The sequence below is a fragment of the Ascaphus truei genome, chromosome 19 (assembly GCF_040206685.1).
Source record: "Ascaphus truei isolate aAscTru1 chromosome 19, aAscTru1.hap1, whole genome shotgun sequence".
Taxonomy (NCBI): domain Eukaryota; kingdom Metazoa; phylum Chordata; class Amphibia; order Anura; family Ascaphidae; genus Ascaphus; species Ascaphus truei.
Genome location: NC_134501.1, coordinates 25,606,673 through 25,627,226, shown reverse-complemented (window position 1 = coordinate 25,627,226; position 20,554 = coordinate 25,606,673). Strand labels below are relative to the sequence as shown.

Sequence of the window (20,554 nt, the reverse complement as noted above, 5' to 3'; positions counted from 1 at the left end):
GCCCCGAAGGGCCTGTCCCTGTGATGTAGTCGCTATGTCCTGGGGCCCCGGAGGGTCAGTCCCTGTGATGTAGTCGCTACGTCCTGGGGCCCCGGAGGGCCTGTCCGTGTGATGTAGTCGCTATGTCCTCGGGCCCCGAAGGGCCTGTCCGTGTGATGTAGTCGCTATGTCCTGGGGCCCCGGAGGGCCAGTCCCTGTGATGTAGTCGCTATGTCCTGGGGCCCTGGAGGACCAGTCCCTGTGATGTAGTCGCTACGTCCTCGGGCCCACAAAGGGTTAAGTGGCATACCATACATGCCCAGCAGTGGAGAGAGGTTTGCACTAGCTCATTATTTGTAAGTGAGCGCCACCTGGTGGTATTACGGCAACAATTATTTTTAAATAAAAACCCCACAATTTTCCCGTTGTAAACAGCCCCATATTTATCCCTGAAAAAAGACCGTCACTTAGAATGAGATTTGTCTCTATGATAAATCTAGTAAGTTTTCAGCCAGGTTTTATAACCGTATAATCTTTGGGATTATGTATCAATCTCCCAGTGTAAAAAAGTAGCACCTTCTTTACCAAACTACAAAATCGCAGTGAATGCGATGGAGATGGGGTACTCTGCTAAACACAGTGCTATATATAACCCAGTCTTGCAGCTGAGAGACTTTGATACATAGCCCCTTTATGATACACTGACCCTTATTCAATAGTCTGCAAAACGGCTTCCCTGCGCTGGACAAGATTTTTGACCTATTCCTTCTAATAGAGCTAATTTCTTCTGTCTGTGTGTATTATATATATAATAGCCGTGTTAGTGCAGTTGCGAAAGTGCAGAATAAATGAGTTCTTCAGTATTAGGTGATACCTTTTTTTTTTGGACTAACAATTTATGTCATAGGACACATATTGTCCATAATATATGTATCAAAAAAGAATAGACGATACCGTTCTGTGGCTAACGAAATGCTTTTATTTAGCCACAGAACGGTATTGTCTATTCTTTTTTGATTATTAAAGCTCGGCTAACACGGTACTGATACCTCTGCATCTATATATATATTATATATATATATAATATATTTATAATTTTCTTCTTTCCTATAACTGAATAGCAGCTAAGTCTCTACATTGATTTTCTTTCTCCCTTGGTAGCAAATTCTGAGACGAATACTTCTCACCCTTGGGGTATTTGGGGGAGTTTTTGATGAGTTCACCTTTAAAGTAATATTTGATGTGGCCTCATTATTGTTTATAGTGATTGAACAGCAGATTAAGACTTTATTTCAAAAACAAAAGTTTTCCACTCCATTTTATCCCATCGGGATTTACCAGCAGCAAAGTATTCACCATACTTGGGAGAAGGAGCGGCTCAGTGAGTAACGACGCTGACTGGCACTGAGAGTTTGAAGCAGGGGAACCTGGTTCAATTCCCGGTGTCGGCTCCTTGTGACCTTGGGCTCAGTCACTTTATCTCCCTGTGCCTCCGGCACCAAAAACATAGATTGTAAGCTCCACGGGGCAGGGACCTGTGCCTGCAAAATGTTTCTGTAAAGCGCTACGTGTAACTAACAGCGCTATACAAGAACATGTTGTTATTATTATTACATTGGTTTTATTTTCCTATCAAAGTTGAAACGATGACTTTGCAAGCTTTTTTAAATTATTTATTTTTAATTATTCACTCATCACCCTATAATTGAATAATAGCAAACATTGCATTATATCAATGAACGGCACGTTTTTCGTGATCTTGCCTGTAAATTGCATCTGGGAAGCAGGAAGGCATGGCGTGTATGGTGTGTATGGTGTGTATGGCGTGTATGGCGGGTTATGTCCAGTGTGCTCACTTTCAAACGTATCAACTATTGAATACAAGTCGGGGTGAGCGGGCAGCGGCTAAAGGGAAACCGTGTTCAGTTTTGCAGAAGACATAATTGTGCTGATGTCGATGTCGGACTCTTTCATATGCGGGTGGAGATCGACATGGAGTCCCATTTCCTTGCACAACTGTAGCAGAGTGCTTATGTTATTGTCTGACAAGCGTAGGTATCTGCCAACGAAAAACAACGAGTCATTTCTCCAGACATTATATTATCACAATGTTTTCAAATCCAGGGCCATATTGACTAAGGGGTGCTACACTATTAGACGCCTTTCCTGCTTGACACTTTACGGCCCCATCCAAGTGAATGGACGACAAATATGCAAGATGTTTACAAATACTTTTGCATGTTGTTAAGCAGCACTTGACCCTATGCAACCAGTTAATGTGTGTCTTTGTTTCTTTTGTCATGTGTCCAATGGGTATTAAAGCAGCAATAAAATAAAAATCCTATGTTTAAAAAAAAAAAAAAAATCTGTTCTGTAGTATTAGTTACTGTATTTTTTTTACCCCCCACTCTTTTATAGGTTTTATTGCATTAAGTGTACATTCAAAATTGTGTGTGTGTGTGTGTGTGTGTGTGTATATATACAGTGGTCGACAAATCCCCAAAAAATCTACTCGCCGAACAAAAAAAATCTACTCGCAACCCAGTACAACACGTGTGCTGCTTGGGCCAATAGGAGCTCGCCACGATGTTAAATCCACTCGCCCGGGGCGTGCAAATGTATAGGTTTGTCGAACACTGTATATATATATATATATATATATATATATATATATATATATATATATATATTAGTATTAGATAATGCTGCATTTTATTTACACCCTCTCTTTATGTCCTTTTGTAATGTGTTTTTAATGTAGCAAGCTTCCTCGAGTTGCTATAGCAACCATTTACAAAGGCACAGCACTCCCTCTTTTGCAATAGGCGGCCATATTGTGAACCCAGAGAAGCAGGATCTTTACCGATCGATCACGGGAGAACGGCTCGACCAGCAGCGTAGATAATTACATTTCCTTAAAGCTGAGCAACTGCTGTGTCTATTAACAGCAATAATAAAATGCAAACCGTACTGTCACTTTAAGACTGATTTACCTGCATCTCAGAACCTCGTCAGGCCTGATGTATGGCAGACAGGTGACTCTCTTTGAGCTTTCTTCTTCCCAAGCTTTAACCAACAACTTCTTCAGCCTCCTCTCGAAGGTTGGAATTCCAGATACAGCTTCGTGCAGATGAATTTTATCCCGCGTCCACTTTTTCCCAGAGAGAGAGGATAACTTCTGCAGCGGGGGGAATATTGTCATAGCTTCTTGGATGGAAATATTACTTAATTCCTGATTTAGCGTTCTTGCATTAGTACCTTTCCTGGCAACGTTTGAGCTTCCTTGCACGCTGTAACTCATAGCTCTTGATCCATCAGGAGGTCTTGGGGCGGTGGTACTCATAGTTAAATCTATGCTACTAAAAGGTACATAGCCTTTAGATTTCTTTTCCTCTGAAATAAAATATTTAGAAAAATCTTATTTGATGTATTTGACTTAATTTAAAACAATGCATTTATAGCTAGGTCTAACTTAGGCTGCGTCCCCATATATAGATATATGTAAGTCCCCACTCACGCAGTGCGCGCGCACTCGTGCGCAGGCACACACGCTCACAGGCGCTCGGCAATTATGTAAACAAAAAAATCTAACTTTCCAGCGCGCTCAATGCCCCCCCTCCCGCGCGCAGAAACGACAGGACACCCGGCGCTCATGCTTGGAGCGCTCTCCAAGCATGAGCACGCTCAGCGCCAGCGGGGACTCAGCCTTACAGGAGTACCCTATTGGGTTGGGTATCTTGCAATGTACAGTACCATATAATGCAATGGAATAAAAATGTGCGCATTGCCAAACAATCTTTCCCAGTGGCGCAGAAGCATGTGTTCACATGTAAATTATTCCTTATTGGGGACAGCTGATAACTTGATTTATGCCGCGGACATTTCGCCGCAGGGACACTTCGCCGCAATGTCTACTCCTGCGCCTGTCTGCCCCAATCCGACAAGCTAGGTTTGTTGCGCCCGACTGCCCGCACTGACAAGTGCATGTTTACCTTTCCCGTGTGGGACCGCTACACTGCCTAGACAGGCCGCTCTGACGCGCCATCTTTAAATGTCCCGCGGGACACTTAAAGATGGCATGTCAGAGTGACCTGTATAGGCAGTGTAGAGTTCCCACGCGGGACATTTAAACATGCAGTTGTCTGAGCGGCAGACCTGGCTTGGGTCGGGTGCACGGCGGACCGGACATCGCGGCTAAGTGTCCCAGCGGCATTCCGCCCGGCGTTTGTTTTTGTCGCGGCCAAATGGCCGCGGCGATGTGTCTTATTCTGTTTGATAAATTGTCATCTAAAATATCTTACTACCTATATTTTTACAATTTTTCATGAACGACTTTTTTCTTTACCCATACGAGTGTGACATTTGTTATTTAACAGTTTGAGCAACTGCAACATCACCAAAGTAAGACAGGTTCAAGCCCAGGTTTAATTAACACGGCTATTCCATATGGCCCTTCGCCAAAAGGCCATTTATGGCCCATTGAAGTGAATAAGCTTCTGGGACCAGTAGGTGCCCAATAACACCGCACGGCTGAGTAAACATAGGCCTCCATGTTACCCACAATACAATATTATCAAGACCTGTAGAAAAGTCTTATCCAGAATAAGCAGAATAATAAACGGAGCTTGCATTACTGAAGACGGTGCAGTAACTGGTCCCCTTACTCAGTGTTTTACCTGTGCTGCTCAGTCTCCTTGAAGGTTGTTGCAGGAAGTTAACGAGTTTGGGCAGATGGTCCAGGTACTGCGTGCCCGAGGTTTCTGTGGAATGTTTCGCCGAACTTGGGCGCGTTTCCTCGTGCTGCCTTTGTAGCGAAGTCGCACTGCTTGGCTTCTTAAACGGTAAAAATGGCACTTTCACACCAGACGCCTATACTTTAAAGATTTCTCCTATATCTTTTGATATGAGATAATACACATACTGTGGGTTGCTTTTTTAATGTACTTTTTTGCCCTTGTCTGTTGCCTGGCACAACATACAGTATACCAAGTTACCAAGCAGGGCTGGTCCATAACAGTCACTTGAACCGGCTGGAAGGTGTGGTATGGGATAACAGTGCTTACTAAATTCAGGCCAGAATGCTAAGGATAGATTATCCATTTGTGGTCTAAAACCCTAGATATGTTACTGTGAACATCTGTGAGGTTAGGAAATCTCTGTACACATTATTACTTCTGTAAAGATCTGGTCCGTTAAACCGTATCCCGCCTTTTCTGGTTCCTATAGAAAGATGTACAATGGTACACGTGGATTTACGTTAGCTGTGTGGCGACCGCTTTATAGCTGCAGTTCAAGCTGCCGTTTAAAAAATAAATAAATATATATATTTCCCATTCAATATGTGCATCAATACAATCTGCACACTGGCAAGTGATTAGCTAGGCTGCAGATCGATCTGTTCTCCTGTAATCGATCGCTTGCTCTGGGTTATTTAATTCAGTTCTTGCACAGTATTCTGGGCAATGTAGTTCCTGGAATATGATTGACTGGGCAGTTACTAGATACAATTGGTGCACAGCTAGAGAGGGGGCGTGGCTCAAGAGCCAGAGCCTATCAGAAGGGGAAGGGGCTGTCACTTTGGGAATGCTTCCTACATTAAAAACATTAAAAATGTTTTTAAAACATTTTTTTTTAAATAAATGCTACACGTATTTTCTCATAGTACAGAACTGATTTATTAAAAAAAAAACCTCACATGTCGGATATTGCTGGAACTGCGGCTTTAACTCGTGATTTTTTAAAATAAAAGCTCTACTATTTCTTCTTGTAGAAAGTACTGTAACTGCCACCACTGAGATTGCACCTACACAAAACTCCAAACAGGGGGCGCTGTGTCTAATCTTGCGCTGTGCATGTAACATGCTGACACGATAAAGACCCGCGATCAATTTCTACCTTGTAAAGACTTTGATATGTCCCTGGAAGTGAAATGTCTGTGAGCTTTGCGAGTTTTTTTTTAATCTTCCTCTCTTCTTGCTTTAGAAGATTGTCGTTCAGCGTCTTCATGGTTTCTAAAGAGCGCCGGAGTTTCTTCAACTGGTAAGAAAACGTGTTGTGTAAGTCACACTTAAACATCACCGCCGCAGGCGTGGCTTTAAATGAGCCTATAAGTTCTGTTTTCCATTTTTGGGCAATTGTAAGTTAAACTTTTAATTTATTGTCATATTTGTTTGTTAATAGCACCTGAGTTCTGTGTCCCTTGGACATTTTAAGTTGTGTCCTATATGTTTCACATTATGGGGCCGATTCACTAAGCTACGTTAACTAGCGCTAAAATGGGTTATATCGCCCGGCCGCAAAAGGCTGAAGCCATAAGCGCTATTCACTAAGGCTGCTCGGCGCGTTTACGGCCGGCCTTGGCCAAAAGAGCCATAGCGCACGATCGCCTTTCCCCCCCTGTTATCGCGCTTAAAGTTATTTAGCACGATAACTATTATAAACAAAGCAGCCAGTAAGAACTGCATGGAGACGCTGCGTCTCAATGCACGGCTCTTACAGGCGATCGTGCTGGCCAAATATGATTTTTAATAGTAGTATACATGAGCAGGGGGTCTTCTGAGCTTAACCGCATTGGTTTCAGGTCCGAGGACCCCCTACTTCAGGAGATATAGTACTCACCCTTGTCCTGCACCCACGATGAAGGCCAGCTGCATCTTCCACCCCGTCCATACAGTGGGGTGCTGAAAAATATACAAAATAAGAACAAGTGCCAAACTAATGTCCCCTAACCCCTTAATGACCGTAGCGGTTATTAACCGCTACAGTCATTAAGGGGTTAAGCCACCCTGACCCGATACCCACCCTTCAACCATTTATTTGTACAGTGGCTTCATCACGTGTATATATATATATTCTAATATATATATATATTAGAATATATATATATATATACTGTATATGCATGATTAACCAATATACAAATAAATACAGTACATGGCCAAATACAAATCTCTCCCAATATCTAACATCACCAGGCTCAATCAATATCTAATAAATCAAAATACAAACACTCAATTTGACAATGTGTACACGATACAAATAATCTTTGCATCATATATACTATGTTAATCAATGCTCCAAATCAAAGACACTAATCCAAACAAGATACAGATACAATCATTAAAGAAAAACAAAGCATCAACACAATTAATTTACCATCAATTAATCCAATCACCAATCAATTACAATCCAATTCAATTACACACTTCAAATCCTACAATCAAACCATTGTGTAAATTAATCTATGACAAAGTAACCATCAAACAACATCTATATGCCAAAAATAAGCCAATAAAATAATCTATAGAAACCAGCCTTTAAGTAAACATTTGCAAACATTAAATGTACATTAGCAACACATTTTTACACAAAGCAGCAAATTACCATTCAAAAAAACATCCAAACAAGGCAAGCCAACACGTTTTTATCATACCTGTATGTATGTCATCTATAGTTTACAGACATAAATACAGGTGCAATAAAAGAGCATTAAAAACAATTTAATCACATTAAAAATGAACATACAATACAACCACTGATTTGTCCTGTACGTATGTATACCCATAGTGACATACATTCAGGACAAATAAATGGACATAAAAAAAAAATGGACGTCAGGCAAAAAAGTCCAAAAAAACCTGTAAAATAAAATTAAAATACATTTTCTTTTTTTACTTACCATTAGATGAACCAGTCACAGCAATCAAGGGGAACCGGAACCACTGGAGCAGCTAATCCAACAACAGGAACCAGGTAACCATAAAATAAAAAATCCATTACAATCCATAAGTGTCTTTATATTCTTTTTTCTATTTGTAATCCATCGTGGGGTCTTCTCCGTCTTCTTTCTTCTTCCGGGGTGTTCTTATCTTCATCCGCCACGCCCTGGTCTTCTTTCTTCATAGGAGGTCTTTCCTCCTCGGCGTCAAGCCTGAAAATGAGCTGACATAGGCTTTTAAAGGCCTATGACGTCACATTTTCGTCATATGGTTCTCACGGCCCAATCCATGTGTTTTGGCCGACAAAAAAAAAATGATGACGTCATTTAAAGGCAATGAAAGCACAGCCAATCAGAATTGGCTGTGCTTCAATTGCCTTTAAGATGACGTCATGAACTGAAAGATGGCCGGCCTCACATGGTACGGTAGCAAATCAGAGCCAACTCTGATTGGCTCAAGTAGACCATGTGACAGAGGCTTTGGGGAGAACGGATGTGACGTTCTTGAAAGCCTGTCACATGGTACTTGAGCCAATCAGAGTTGGGATGTATTTCCCACGCTCTGATTGGCTACCGTACCATGTGAGGCCGGCCATCTTTCAGTTCATGACGTCATCTTAAAGGCAATTGAAGCACAGCCAAATCTGATTGGCTGTGCTTTCATTGCCTTTAAATGACGTCATCAGGGCCGTGAGAACCATATGACGAAAATGTGACGTCATAGGCCTTTAAAAGCCTATGTCGTCTCATTTTCAGGCTTGACGCCGAGGAGGAAGGACCTTCTATGAAGAAAGAAGACCAGGGCGTGGCGGATGAAGATAAGAAGACCCCGGAAGAAGAAAGAAGACCCCAGAAGAAGACAGAAGACCCCAGAAGAAGACGGAGAAGACCCCACGATGGATTACAAATAGAAAAAAGAAGATAAAGACACTTATGGATTGTAATGGATTTTTTATTTTATGGTTACCTGGTTCCTGTTGTTGGATTAGCTGCTCCAGTGCTTCCGGTTCCCCTTGATTGCTGTGACTGGTTCATCTAATGGTAAGTAAAAAAAGAAAATGTATTTTAATTTTATTTTACAGGTTTTTTGGACTTTTTTCCCTGGCGTCCATTTTTTTTAATGTCCATTTATTTGTCCTGAATGTATGTCACTATGGGTATACATACGTACAGGACAAATCAGTGGTTGTACTGTATGTTCATTTTTAATGTGAATAAATTGTTTTTAATGCTCTTTTATTGCACCTGTATTTATGTCTGTAAACTATAGATGGACATACATGCAGGTATAATAAAAACGTGTTGGCTTGCCTTGTTTGGATGTTTTTTTGAATGGTAATTTGCTGCTTTGTGTAAAAATGTGTTGCTAATGTACATTTAATGTTTGCAAATGTTTACTTAAAGGCTGGTTTCTATAGATTATTTTATTGGCTTATTTTTGGCATATAGATGTTGTTTGATGGTTACTTTGTCATAGATTAATTTACACAATGGTTTGATTGTAGGATTTGAAGTGTGTAATTGAATTGGATTGTAATTGATTGGCGATTGGATTTATTGATGGTAAATTAATTGTGTTGATGCTTTGTTTTTCTTTAATGATTGTATTTGTATCTTGTTTGGATTAGGGTCTTTGATTTGGAGCATTGTTTGACATAGTATATATGATGCAAAGATTATTTGTATAATGTACACATTGTCAAATTGAGTGTTTGTATTTAGATTGATATTGGGAGAGATTTGTATTTGGCCATGTACTGTATTTATTTGTATATTGGTTAATCATGCATATACAGTATATATATATATATTCTAATATATATATATATTATTCTAATATATATATATATATATATATATACACATGATGAAGCCACTGTAAAATAAATGGGTTAAGGGTGGGTATCGGGTCAGGGTGGCTTAACCCCTTAATGACTGTAGCGGTTAATAACCGCTAAGGTCATTAAGGGGTTAGGGGACATTAGTTTGGCACTTGTTCTTATTTTGTATATTTTTCAGCACCCCAGTGTATGGATGAGGAGGAAGATGCGGCTGGCCTTCATCGTGGGTGCCGGACAAGGGTGAGTACAACATGTATTTAATGTATTTATTGTATTAATGTATATTTAATGGGCAAAAGCATTATTATCCATATTTGGATAATAGTAATTTTGCACATTAATGTACTGTATGTGTTAGGGGACGGGGTATTTTTTTACAGTCTTGTTTAATTTTTGGGGGCACACCATTGGTACCGCAGGCCCGCGGGGACCCCCGGACGGCCGCGTGGACCCCCGGACGCCTCCGAACGGCCGCGGACACCCCCGGACACCCCCGCGGGCCTGTTGTATGGATGGTGTGCCAGCAAAAAGGTAAACAATTAATTTTTTTCTAAGTCCAGCTTCTTTTGCGTCTGCCTTTTGCTGGCGTGTTTGTTTGGCGCGTTTTTTAAGGCCGATTCACTTAGCGCTGCTTAGTGAATCGGTAGTACTGGCAAAAATCAGCGCAATAGGCTGATCGTGCGCATTTTGCGCCGAGGGCAAAAAAAATACTTTTTAAGACCGATAAAGCGCCGTTATCACTGCTTAGTGAATCGCAATGCAGCTTTATCGGGCTTAAAGGGTACTTTGCGCTCTTAAAGCCACTTAACGGAGCTTAGTGAATCGGCCCCAATGTGTTTATGTGTGTAACCTCTGCATTTGGGGTAGCTTTAAATAAAGACCATTTGTTCTGCCTTTTCTTTCTTTGAACCTATAAGTCTAGTGGTGTGTTTCATCTGTTCGAGGCCACCTTATTTACGTTAAAATGTTTAATTCAATGATAGGTGCCTAAAATGGGACACATTTATTAAACCAACACAAACTTGAGTTATATTAAAGTGGAATCGTTAAAAAGAGCATAGCCTTAGCTATACTAGACGAAGAACGATGGTAAAGTGGGACTTAGTGTTAGGTTACTGGATTTAAGACATAACTAAGGATGTTTGTGGTTTCTACCTATTACCTACTTGAAATGACTCCCTGTCATTGGAGACCCGCAGGGTTTTAGCAGTCTTGCTGTCTATCCAGTCTATAACCGCACTGCCCATCTTTTTCCAGCTGCCGCTCGACATCCTTCCAGTGGAGGGATAAGCCGGAGAAGATCACATTCTACTATAGGTAACATTACAATCCCACTCTGGTCACAGGCTGCCTGTGATCTCATCATTGTGATGTAACTCAACTGAAGCTTGCACGTTGTGTCCTGGGCAACTGACAACCAAGATGTAAACATGGCGACTGTGAAGTGGATTGTGACATCACCGGGACTGAGAAGTGGATTGTGACATCACCGGGACTGAGAAGTATATTTTTATATATAAAGTACTGTAAGGTTTTTAATCAGATTTTTTTTTTTAATGTTTTGGAAAACCAGTAGGATTTCACTTAACCAGTTTCTGCAAGACACACTTATTTTTTTTTACCATAAGATTCCCTTGTAAATATACAGAAGTTCTTTCAAAATCTTTACATGTACATAAAACTGTTTCCAAATAGCATTACACCGAAACGTAACTTTATAACTTGAAGCCCTGTTTTTTTTTCTTCTAAACAGTAACACAGTACCACAGCATGAGTAATTGTTAATAAATATACTTTATGCATATGGGGGATTTGAGTGTAATATTCAACACGTACAAGGTGTCATTTCCCCATTTTTCTTAGAGCAGAATAGCAATACAAGAAATATTAGCGTGAGAATAATTGTAGTTGGTTTCCGTGAGATCAAAGTGCTGCAACATACGTAGGGTTTCAAGATACGCGTCCTAAAATGACTGGTTATATATATATTTTTTATATATCCTGTCAAAGACCATAGACATTTTTTCCGATTAAAATATGTGCTCCAAACATCGAACAGTTCCCAATGACATCCCTCATCATACTATTCTCAAAATGTTAACACTAAAAAGGAATATTCTGGCAGCTTTCGATCATCAGCTGAACTTGCGTGTGTCCAAGTCTTTTAGCTACAACCTTGACTGCCCCATTCTGTGCAATGCGGTGCTGCCCCCTTCAGGAGAGGAAGGGGTAATGCTGTTCCACAGCCACCTTTGAGTGACAGTATGGGGGTCTTGTGTATCAAGGCAATTTGGGAGAGAAACCTGTGCATTTTTACCCTGCACCTATATATCAAAGCATTTTGCTTCAATTGTCCGTGTCTGCCCCAGTTTGCACCATAGTGTGAGTTACTAGGAGGAGGTGTTGAGGAGGTACATGGTGGACAGATTATAATGAGATGTATCTCATTCTGCGCCTCACTCCTCCACTCTTTTGCCCCCCCAAATCCTCCACATCTGAAGTGGCGTAAATCTAACATTTTGCATCAGATGTGAGCAACTGTTCCTACATACGCCGCAGCTCTGCGCCAAAAACTGGAGCAGTGCACACTTTTCTCTGTGTTGATATCCCATAGGATATATACGTTTGTGGGAGCTGTGCCCTGTATTTGTGCTTTTGGTGTCCTGGCAGGGGATGGCACTGTCAAGCAGGCTGTTAGGACTAAGTCCAAAGTCACTGTTTTCAAAGATATAAGTCATGAATCCTTAGATTAGTGTTTTTCCACAATGTTTTCTAAAAACCCTAGGGTTCTCCAGGCGTGCTTAAATGTTCCCTGCAATTTTCAGGTCATTTGAAACTTGTACCAAATACAGAAAAATTTACAATGCATCTGATCTCAGACGCGCTGTTAGAGAGGGTTGGGGTTCCTTACAATGCATCTGATCTCAGACACGCTATTAGAGAGGGTTGGGGTTCCTTACAATGCACCTGATCTCAGACGCGCTATTAGAGAGGGTTGGGGTTCCTTACAATGCACCTGATCTCAGACGCTCTATTAGAGAGGGTTGGGGTTCCTTACAATGCACCTGATCTCAGACGCGCTATTAGAGATGGTTGGGGCTCCTTACAATGCATCTGATCTCAGACACGCTATTAGAGAGGGTTGGGGTTCCTTACAATGCATCTGATCTCAGACGCGCTATTAGAGAGGGTTGGGTTTCCTTACAATGCATCTGATCTCAGACGCGCTATTAGAGAGGGTTGGGGTTCCTTACAATGCATCTGATCTCAGACGCGCTATTAGAGAGGGTTGGGGTTTCTTACAATGCATCTGATCTCAGACGCGCTATTAGAGAGGGTTGGGGTTCTGCAGAATTTCACAATATAATTATAGGGTTCCTTAACCAAAAATTGTTGCAAAACTGGTTTAGATACTGTCATCAGACAGTTGGCATGAAATGCACATTACAATGTAGGCGTAGAGGCCAAGGGCCTTCAAGCCAAATGATTAGGATATTGGAGATCTGGATTACTGTACAAACTGGCAATTTCATGGGATAATTGTGACAGATTGAGAATTTGTTGAGGATTCATTTGTATTGGAATTGATCACATCCATGCCTCTTATCTGAAGAGACCCATAATTTGTTGATAACCTGTGTAGCATGCACCACTTGGGTTACTAGAACTCTGCAAAAGTAAACAGATGTTTCAGCAGAGCTGGCAGCTGATTAAAAAGACCATGTACTCAATGATTAACTAAACACAGCATGATTCAATTTCACAGTGGGGCAAGACACTGCTCTCTTGGATCTAACAAAGAAAGTACCAACGTTTTCATCCACGGTGGATCTGCATTTACAACAGAGAAAACCATAATGTAGAATTGATGCAATAAAATATTGATTACTTTTCATTTGTAATACATACATGAAATGTATTGTTCCAGATGCTTTATAATTCCTGTATAATTTGCTTACAAACGAGGCGAAAGATCAGAACAAGTTAGCTTGATCTGGTTCATCAGGGCTCTTCCACTGGTGGCGGACAGGTCAAATGAGACCCGCAGAGGACTTTCATATGACCTTCAAGATCTCAGCTGCCCAAGCAACAGCAGAAGTAGGAAATAAGCAGCAGCAAAGTGCAGTTTTTCACACTGAAACTCCCTTGTAAGTTACGGTAATATACTTACAGTATAAATGGTACAGATGGTTATACATGCACGTAGAATGTGGAAACATTATCCTAGAATCACATTACAATAAGCTTGGGACTCCTAAATGTTTGCTGATCTGGCCCCTTTGAAGAACTAGTTGAAGAGCATTGCAATACATTCACTTTAAGGCTGCGCTTATAGTGCCAGCGACGCGACGGTGACGTCCCGCTGCGGTTGCTGGAAAAATCAAATTGACTTGACTTCCAGCGATTGCGACCAAGCCGTCGCTCCGTCGCGCTGCTTCTACTATAATCGCACGCGACGGTGGCAATACATTTGTTTTTCCGCGCCGTCGCTATAAGCGCAGCCTACGACGTAAACACGCTGTAACATAGTTTTGACGCGATAATGTTTAGTCAGGGGTGTTGATACACGGCAGACCGAGTATTCTTTTAATAAAGCGTTTCAGTGGGTCCTAGCAAAGGGGCTACAGTGTGCAGAAAATGGCATGATCGTTATGGATGGATCTTATGGGACAGTCCAATTTCAGTGTTTAATTGTTTGGACGGAGCTTGTTATTAAGTCTTCCCATTGTAGAAGATCATTTATGTTTAATGATGGCAATGGTATGTTAACCCTTCAGCGCACCTCGGTCACAGCAGTGGCCCTTATCCCAGAAACGCAAGACAAGTCGCCCTCTTTCATCCCCCTTCAGATCGCGTCCTGCAGTCCATGGGAACGCTGAAACCCCCTCCCTGGTGCATTATGGGGCGCCTAGAGTGCTAGACCCCATGGCTAGTGACTATGTTGGGGCATCCAAAGGGTTAATAGGATTAAGTATTGGTGAATGATACTTGGAAGAAAATCTGACAACTACAGTATAAGCATTTGACGACGTTTATATTAGATTGTTACATAGTAGATGAGGTTGAAAAAAGACGTACTGTGTGTCCATCGAGTTCAACCTTTGATCATTCTCATAACACCTTGAAATCGGGTAAACTGACCACATTCTCTGGCAGCAAAATAAGTTTCCCAGTCTGTGCTACCCTGGCAGTGAGCGCTCGGAGCTACTTTCCTTGTAAATATGATAAAGAAACTTTTAAGGACAAATTGACCTTGTGCAAACTAGGCCAACCTCCGCACTCCCCGGCCAGATGTGTCATTATCCGGGTGCTACTGCACTGTCAGACGTGAAGTGGACACGCTGACCCAAGCGCCAGTGCTCGTATACCTGACTCCTGAAAGCAAAAACAGTATGTGCAGACAGAGTGCTGATTTCAGGTGTCGTGGGGGTACTCATCCTGATTCCAAATGCCAGATCATACCCAGAAACATCTCTGTAGGATACAATTAAGCTCATAAGAGTGACAGTCGCTTTGAAGATATGATTAAATTGTGTGACGATGTTGTACTGGTGCCATAAAAATATATGTACAGATGTCCCTCTGATTGCCATTAAAGATGTGTTTGGTGAGGCTTACGCACTAAAGAGACCCCCCTCACATTCATTTATTTGGATATGTTTTGAAGGTGTTTGTCAACAGTTTGCTGGATTTGTTCCGGGCAGTTTAATGCCACCATTTGTTTCTCATCGTTCTGCTGCAACAAATATTTATTTGCTGGGGCCTGACTGGCCGTTTTATGATGTTTTGTGAGGTCATTTATCAACCTTTTTTTTCTCATACATACATTACTTAAAGCTGCAGTTCAGGCAATATCCTGCATGTGTGTCTTTTTTAATAAATCAGTTCTGTAGTAAGAAAAAATACTTTTAGCATTTTCAGTTTAAAAAACAACAACTTTGAAAGACCAATTTTCTTGTATTCTATTTTAACAGATATTTGCTAAGGCACTGCCCGTTCATGTCCTGTCACAAGCCCTGGCACACCCCTTTGTCAGCCCTGCCCTCCCTCTAGCACATGTCAGTGCAGGAGTGCTCATGAATATTCATGAGCTTCCACTGAGAGACACAAGCAGAAGAAAACCATATGCCATCTCTAATTATGTCACCAAATTTCGCCTATCAATACATGGAGAACGAATTGACCGGCAGCTATACAGTTCTTTAGGTAATTAGAGATTGCACACATGAAACTATTGATGTAAAAAAAAAAAAAAAGACTGAACTGCAGCTTTAAGTAAACCTCCATAAGAAAATACTACATTACTTCCCATTGGTTTTATTATCTAAACAGTATTTTCTTTCCTAGCGCGAAGCGGGAACACGCTACATACGGTGAATTGGTTTCATGAATACAACAGGTGCCACGTAACGCACATTTTAATATGAAAGTGCTGGGACGACATGTCGCCAAATTGTTATTGAATATTTCTTCCAGTGTCTGCAACAAATCTTTTTGATGCAGGTTTCTTGATCTATGCATTTTAGGCCGGTCACGTCTTGTGATTTAATGAATCCTTCAAAGGGGCAGGACAATTTCAGCAAGAAACAGTTGGTATGCAACATTTTTACGTGCACGTCCAACAATTCCTTCCCTCGCTCAAATTTTATTTAAGTATTGTTTGTTCACATAAAGCAGCAACAGTCATAAGGTACAGTACTTTAATACACTGTCATTAAAGGATCAGCCCCCCCATAAAAAAAACACACAAACAAGAATTGGAAACGGGGTCTGCTGAGCATTCATTTCAGCTCGTGAAACCCGAAATACAGACCGGGGAAAGTGCTTGTGTTTAAATTCCCGTTGTCACGTGAGCCAAAAGGAAGCTGCACCCGATGACATCAAGGCTTATTATGAACCCGCGTGATGCGGGGGATTTAAATCTCCATTTTGTTTCCCCTGGAGGGGACATACTGGCGCTACCTTGAAGTTGGGTGACCAGACGTCCCGGTTCTTCGGGCTCTGACCCGGTTTTCTGTGCCGCTGGCGAGCGCCGACCGAGCATGCGTGATCGCCTCTTGCCGGCTGCTCTTGTGCATGCGTGAGATTTGTCCTGGTTTTGCCGGGACAAATCTGGTCACCCTACATAAAAAGGCGTATATTCCTTAGAACTTGATCATCTTTAGCAGCAATTCACAAGTAGATGAACTCATTAGCCAGCACAAATATTGAGATCGGCTGCCAGTTTCATATGTCGGTCCCAGTTCCTGGGCTGGAACAATTAGCGCAATATGTCTGTCTGTAATTGGTATGAAGAAATAGGTGTTATTTTCTATTTTTCCTCATTTTAATGTGTTTGTTATATTCATCACGCGGTCTGCATATAATTACGACTGCTTGAAGTTTTTACTGTAGGTCTTATAAAACCCAGATTCTCTGTGATTTAAATTCACACCCTTAGTTGGAAGCGAGCGGCTCATTTCAGTTTATCTAAAGTGTGTTAACTGATCTAAAATGCATCTCTCACAAACTGCTAGGTTATACATAATGCATTATGTTAATATGATCGTTGGTAATGACACATTAAATGCAAGCGTCTTGGATTATATATCCACGGATAATTGTTGAGACATTATTGGGACATTTAAGGTTGATTGGTACAGAAGCAGGTTGCTGATTTAGAACACCCCACAATTATTTTAATATTCTATTTATATTTCAATAAGTGTATCTGAAATTAATATAACCGCAAACAAAAGAAGCCCCGAATGCATTTCCAATGTGACACACATTTTGTTTCACTTATACATTTACAGGCTTTAGACACCAAATCCTATGTAACACGTCGGGGCCGATGCTATAAGCGGTCAGAAAAAAATCGCCGGGCCATTTAATGCGCCAGTTTTTTGAGCGTTGCATGCAGCTCCGGACAACAGGGAGTTAAGTTAGTAAGTGTTTATCACATAAAGTCAACATGACTTGAACCCTAGTGCAGGGATAAGCCTAGCGATTGGGTAAGGGTTGACCGGAGCTGGTCTCTCAACCAACAACGGACCCCTGTAATTGTAAACCCCGCATAAATGGCTATTTCCCCCGGGGATTTGAAGAAAATAAAGAGATCACTTACTCCGTGTATTCCTTGGTGCGGGTGAGCGTGCTCCAAGCTGTGAACGTGGACAAACGAAAAAACCTCTCCGCAGGGAAAGAAAATCAGTGGGCACTGCAAGCAAAAAAGTATAGAGGCTGGACTGTGCTAAACAAAAATGCCTTTATTAATCCATGAGCAAAAAATAGAATAAAAGAGGGGAATAAGTCCCCTGTGCGCTCCAACGCGTTTCAACCCTATGGGGCTTTGTCAAAGAGGGGTGAAACGCGTAGAGCGCACAGGGGACTTATTCCCCTCTTTTATGCTATTTTTTGCTCATGGATTAATAAAGGCATTTTTGTTTAGCACAGTCCAGCCTCTATACTTTTTTGCTTGCAGTGCCCACTGATTCTCTTTCCCTGCAGAGAGGTTTTTTCGCTTGTTTTGAATTTATTGTAATTTTTTTTATTTGTTTTTATTGTTTGGATTAAATTGTTTGTAATTTGGATGGCTTCTTTTTAGTACATTTTAGGATTGGTTAGCGTTTTAAATTAATTATTTGTTTTGTTGGCTACTGGTTTCAATTCATTGTTTTGTTGGCTAGTGCTTTTATTTAATAAATTGATTGGTTGGCTAGTGCTTTTATTTATTTAATTTGTTGGCTAGTGCTTTTATTTATTTAATTGGGGTGTTTAGGTGCTTGTGTATATCTTTTATTATTGTGTATTTTTGGCCTTCATGCTTTTTTATTAGGGTGACCATTGACTGCTATAGTGACTTATCATGCCCATATTATATGGGTATGATGTACCACTATGCCAATCAATGGGTAGAGGGTGGGTATAGTGGTCCTGGGGAGGGTGGTTAGGCCTCCCTGGTGGGTAGCAGGGGAGGGTGGGTTAACCCCTTAATTACTATAGCGGTTAATAACCGCTAAGGTGCTTAAGGGGTTAGGACCCATTAGATTGTATTTTTTTCTTGTATTCTTTCTGGCAACAGAGGACATGAACTTGGAGTATGCTGATGAGGACACCCATCATGATGGCAGGGGTAAGTAGAACATTTTATTTACTTTATTTATGCTGGCTGGCTAATGTTTTATTTTATAATGGGCAAATAATCTATTATCCATATCTGGTTAATTGTTATTTTGCGCATTACTGTACTGTATGTGTTTGGGGGGGGGGGGGGGGTGGGTGGTGTATTTATTTCAATGTATTGCACATTTTTATTTGGCCACAGAATTGGTACCACAGGCCAGCGGGGAACACCCGAGGGCCCCTAAGCACCCGCTGGGACCACCAGATTGCCCCCTGTCACCTGCAGGGAGCACCCGAGGGCCCCCAGACACCCGCAGGGACCACCTGAGGACACCCGCGGCCTCTGGTATCAATCATGTGGGGTTAGAGGAGGTGGGTATTAGTGTTTATTGTGGGTAGCGCGAGTGGGTGAAGGGAGTATTTGGCCCTTGGTGTGTAGTGGGAGGGGTTAACCCCTTCATTGCCTTAGCGGTTAGCCGCTAAGGTAATGAAGTTGGCCTGTAAATGCATTTTTATTGCATGGGATTCATGCCGGGGGCCTCCGGTCAATCCGATGCAGATAAAAGCATTTTATTTCTTAGTTCCATCTCACCGCCTCTCTGCAGCTTCTCACCAGCCTCACCGCCTCTCTGCAGCTTCTCACCAGCCTCACGCTAACTTTTCCTGGCATGAGGATTTCGGGAGAAACTCGCTGTGATTAGCCTCGATAACCTAATCGCGGCTACTAGAATTTTCACGAGTTTCAGAACCTGCCGGTAAGTGGCTTATCGCCGCTCACCCGGCGATTTTTTTTTATGACGGCTGAAATTTGGGGCGATTCATGCCTTTATCACCCACTTATCGAGGCTTACTGAATAGCAGTAGGCATTTTGGCCGATAAGTGCTCGATAAGTGGCGTATCGACGCTTATAGCATAGGCCCCTATGGAATGAAGAACTAGGAAGCAGTATACCAGAGCTACAACGTATCAGATCTAACACTGAAACAGCGTGGTTTATATTCTGCTCAATTACAAATGCAGCATTTTAGCACAGTACAAACCCACAGTATTAATACACTTAATAGTGGTACTGGGAAAGTGCCCTTAAATATACAGCCATAAACAAAAGCCTCAATGTACATCTAATGTGATGTATTTTAGTTCACTTATACATTGTATTCTCACTAAGTATGGGTCATTTAGTGACATATTTTGGCCGCGACACGTTAAGCTGCAACCACGGCAAAGTAAACCTCGTCAGCAGTCTTGACGTGGTTGCAGCTTAAGGCCGCGCTTATAGTTACCTCGCGACGAAGCGCGTGCAGGTGGCGCACGCCTGCCGCAGCACGATAGGGGAACTGCTTCTCTCTGCTGCAGTCGATTTTCAGGAGAGGGAGGCGTGGCACGTGATGTCACGCGAGCGGTTCGGCCTCATTGGCTGGACCGCTTCACGTGATGCGGCCATCGCGTGGAGAGACAATTTCATTTGTCTCCCTTGGATTATGCCGCCAGGTCGTGTGGTCGCGCGTCGCGGTCGCAGAGCGCTATGCGATCTTCAATCTAAAGTATTTGTATTGGCGGCGCGCGCCGTTGCGGTAACTCTAAGCGCGGCCTAACATGTCATGGCCAAAAGATTGAACGCCTCCTGACACGCATCCGCTCCGCCCCGCCCCCATAGCGCGCTCACTGCCTCAACTGCCAGGACAGGAAAAAGCTCCATTTTGAGCAGGCGAGGCAGAGCAGGAGCGCGGCTCAGCGCGGCTCAACCTGCTATATCCCAAGCCTTAGATCTGATATGTTGATGCTCTGGTATACTGCTTCCTAGTTCTTCATTCCATGTGTTACACTTTGGTGCCTAAAGCCTGTTAATATGTAACCACTAGCTGAGAGACCCGGCGTTGCCCGGGATGTAATGTTCCCGTTCCTCTCTCT

The 20,554-nt window shown here is 42.1% G+C and overlaps 1 protein-coding gene across 1 annotated transcript in view; it reads right to left on the bottom strand.

Annotated features, from left to right (window-relative positions):
* Positions 1 to 1,645: 1,645 nt before the first annotated feature.
* C19H16orf78 (chromosome 19 C16orf78 homolog) overlaps positions 1,646 to 20,554 on the bottom strand; it is a 178,931-nt gene continuing 160,022 nt past the window's right edge. The window contains exons 2-6 of the mRNA XM_075577188.1: positions 10,704 to 10,809; positions 5,875 to 6,015; positions 4,656 to 4,812; positions 2,973 to 3,372; positions 1,646 to 2,038 (exon numbers count right to left, since the gene is read on the bottom strand). Coding sequence (XP_075433303.1) covers positions 1,885 to 2,038; positions 2,973 to 3,372; positions 4,656 to 4,812; positions 5,875 to 6,015; positions 10,704 to 10,808 — 957 coding nt within the window. The 5' untranslated portion in view covers position 10,809 and the 3' untranslated portion in view covers positions 1,646 to 1,884. The remainder of the gene's footprint in view (positions 2,039 to 2,972; positions 3,373 to 4,655; positions 4,813 to 5,874; positions 6,016 to 10,703; positions 10,810 to 20,554) is intronic.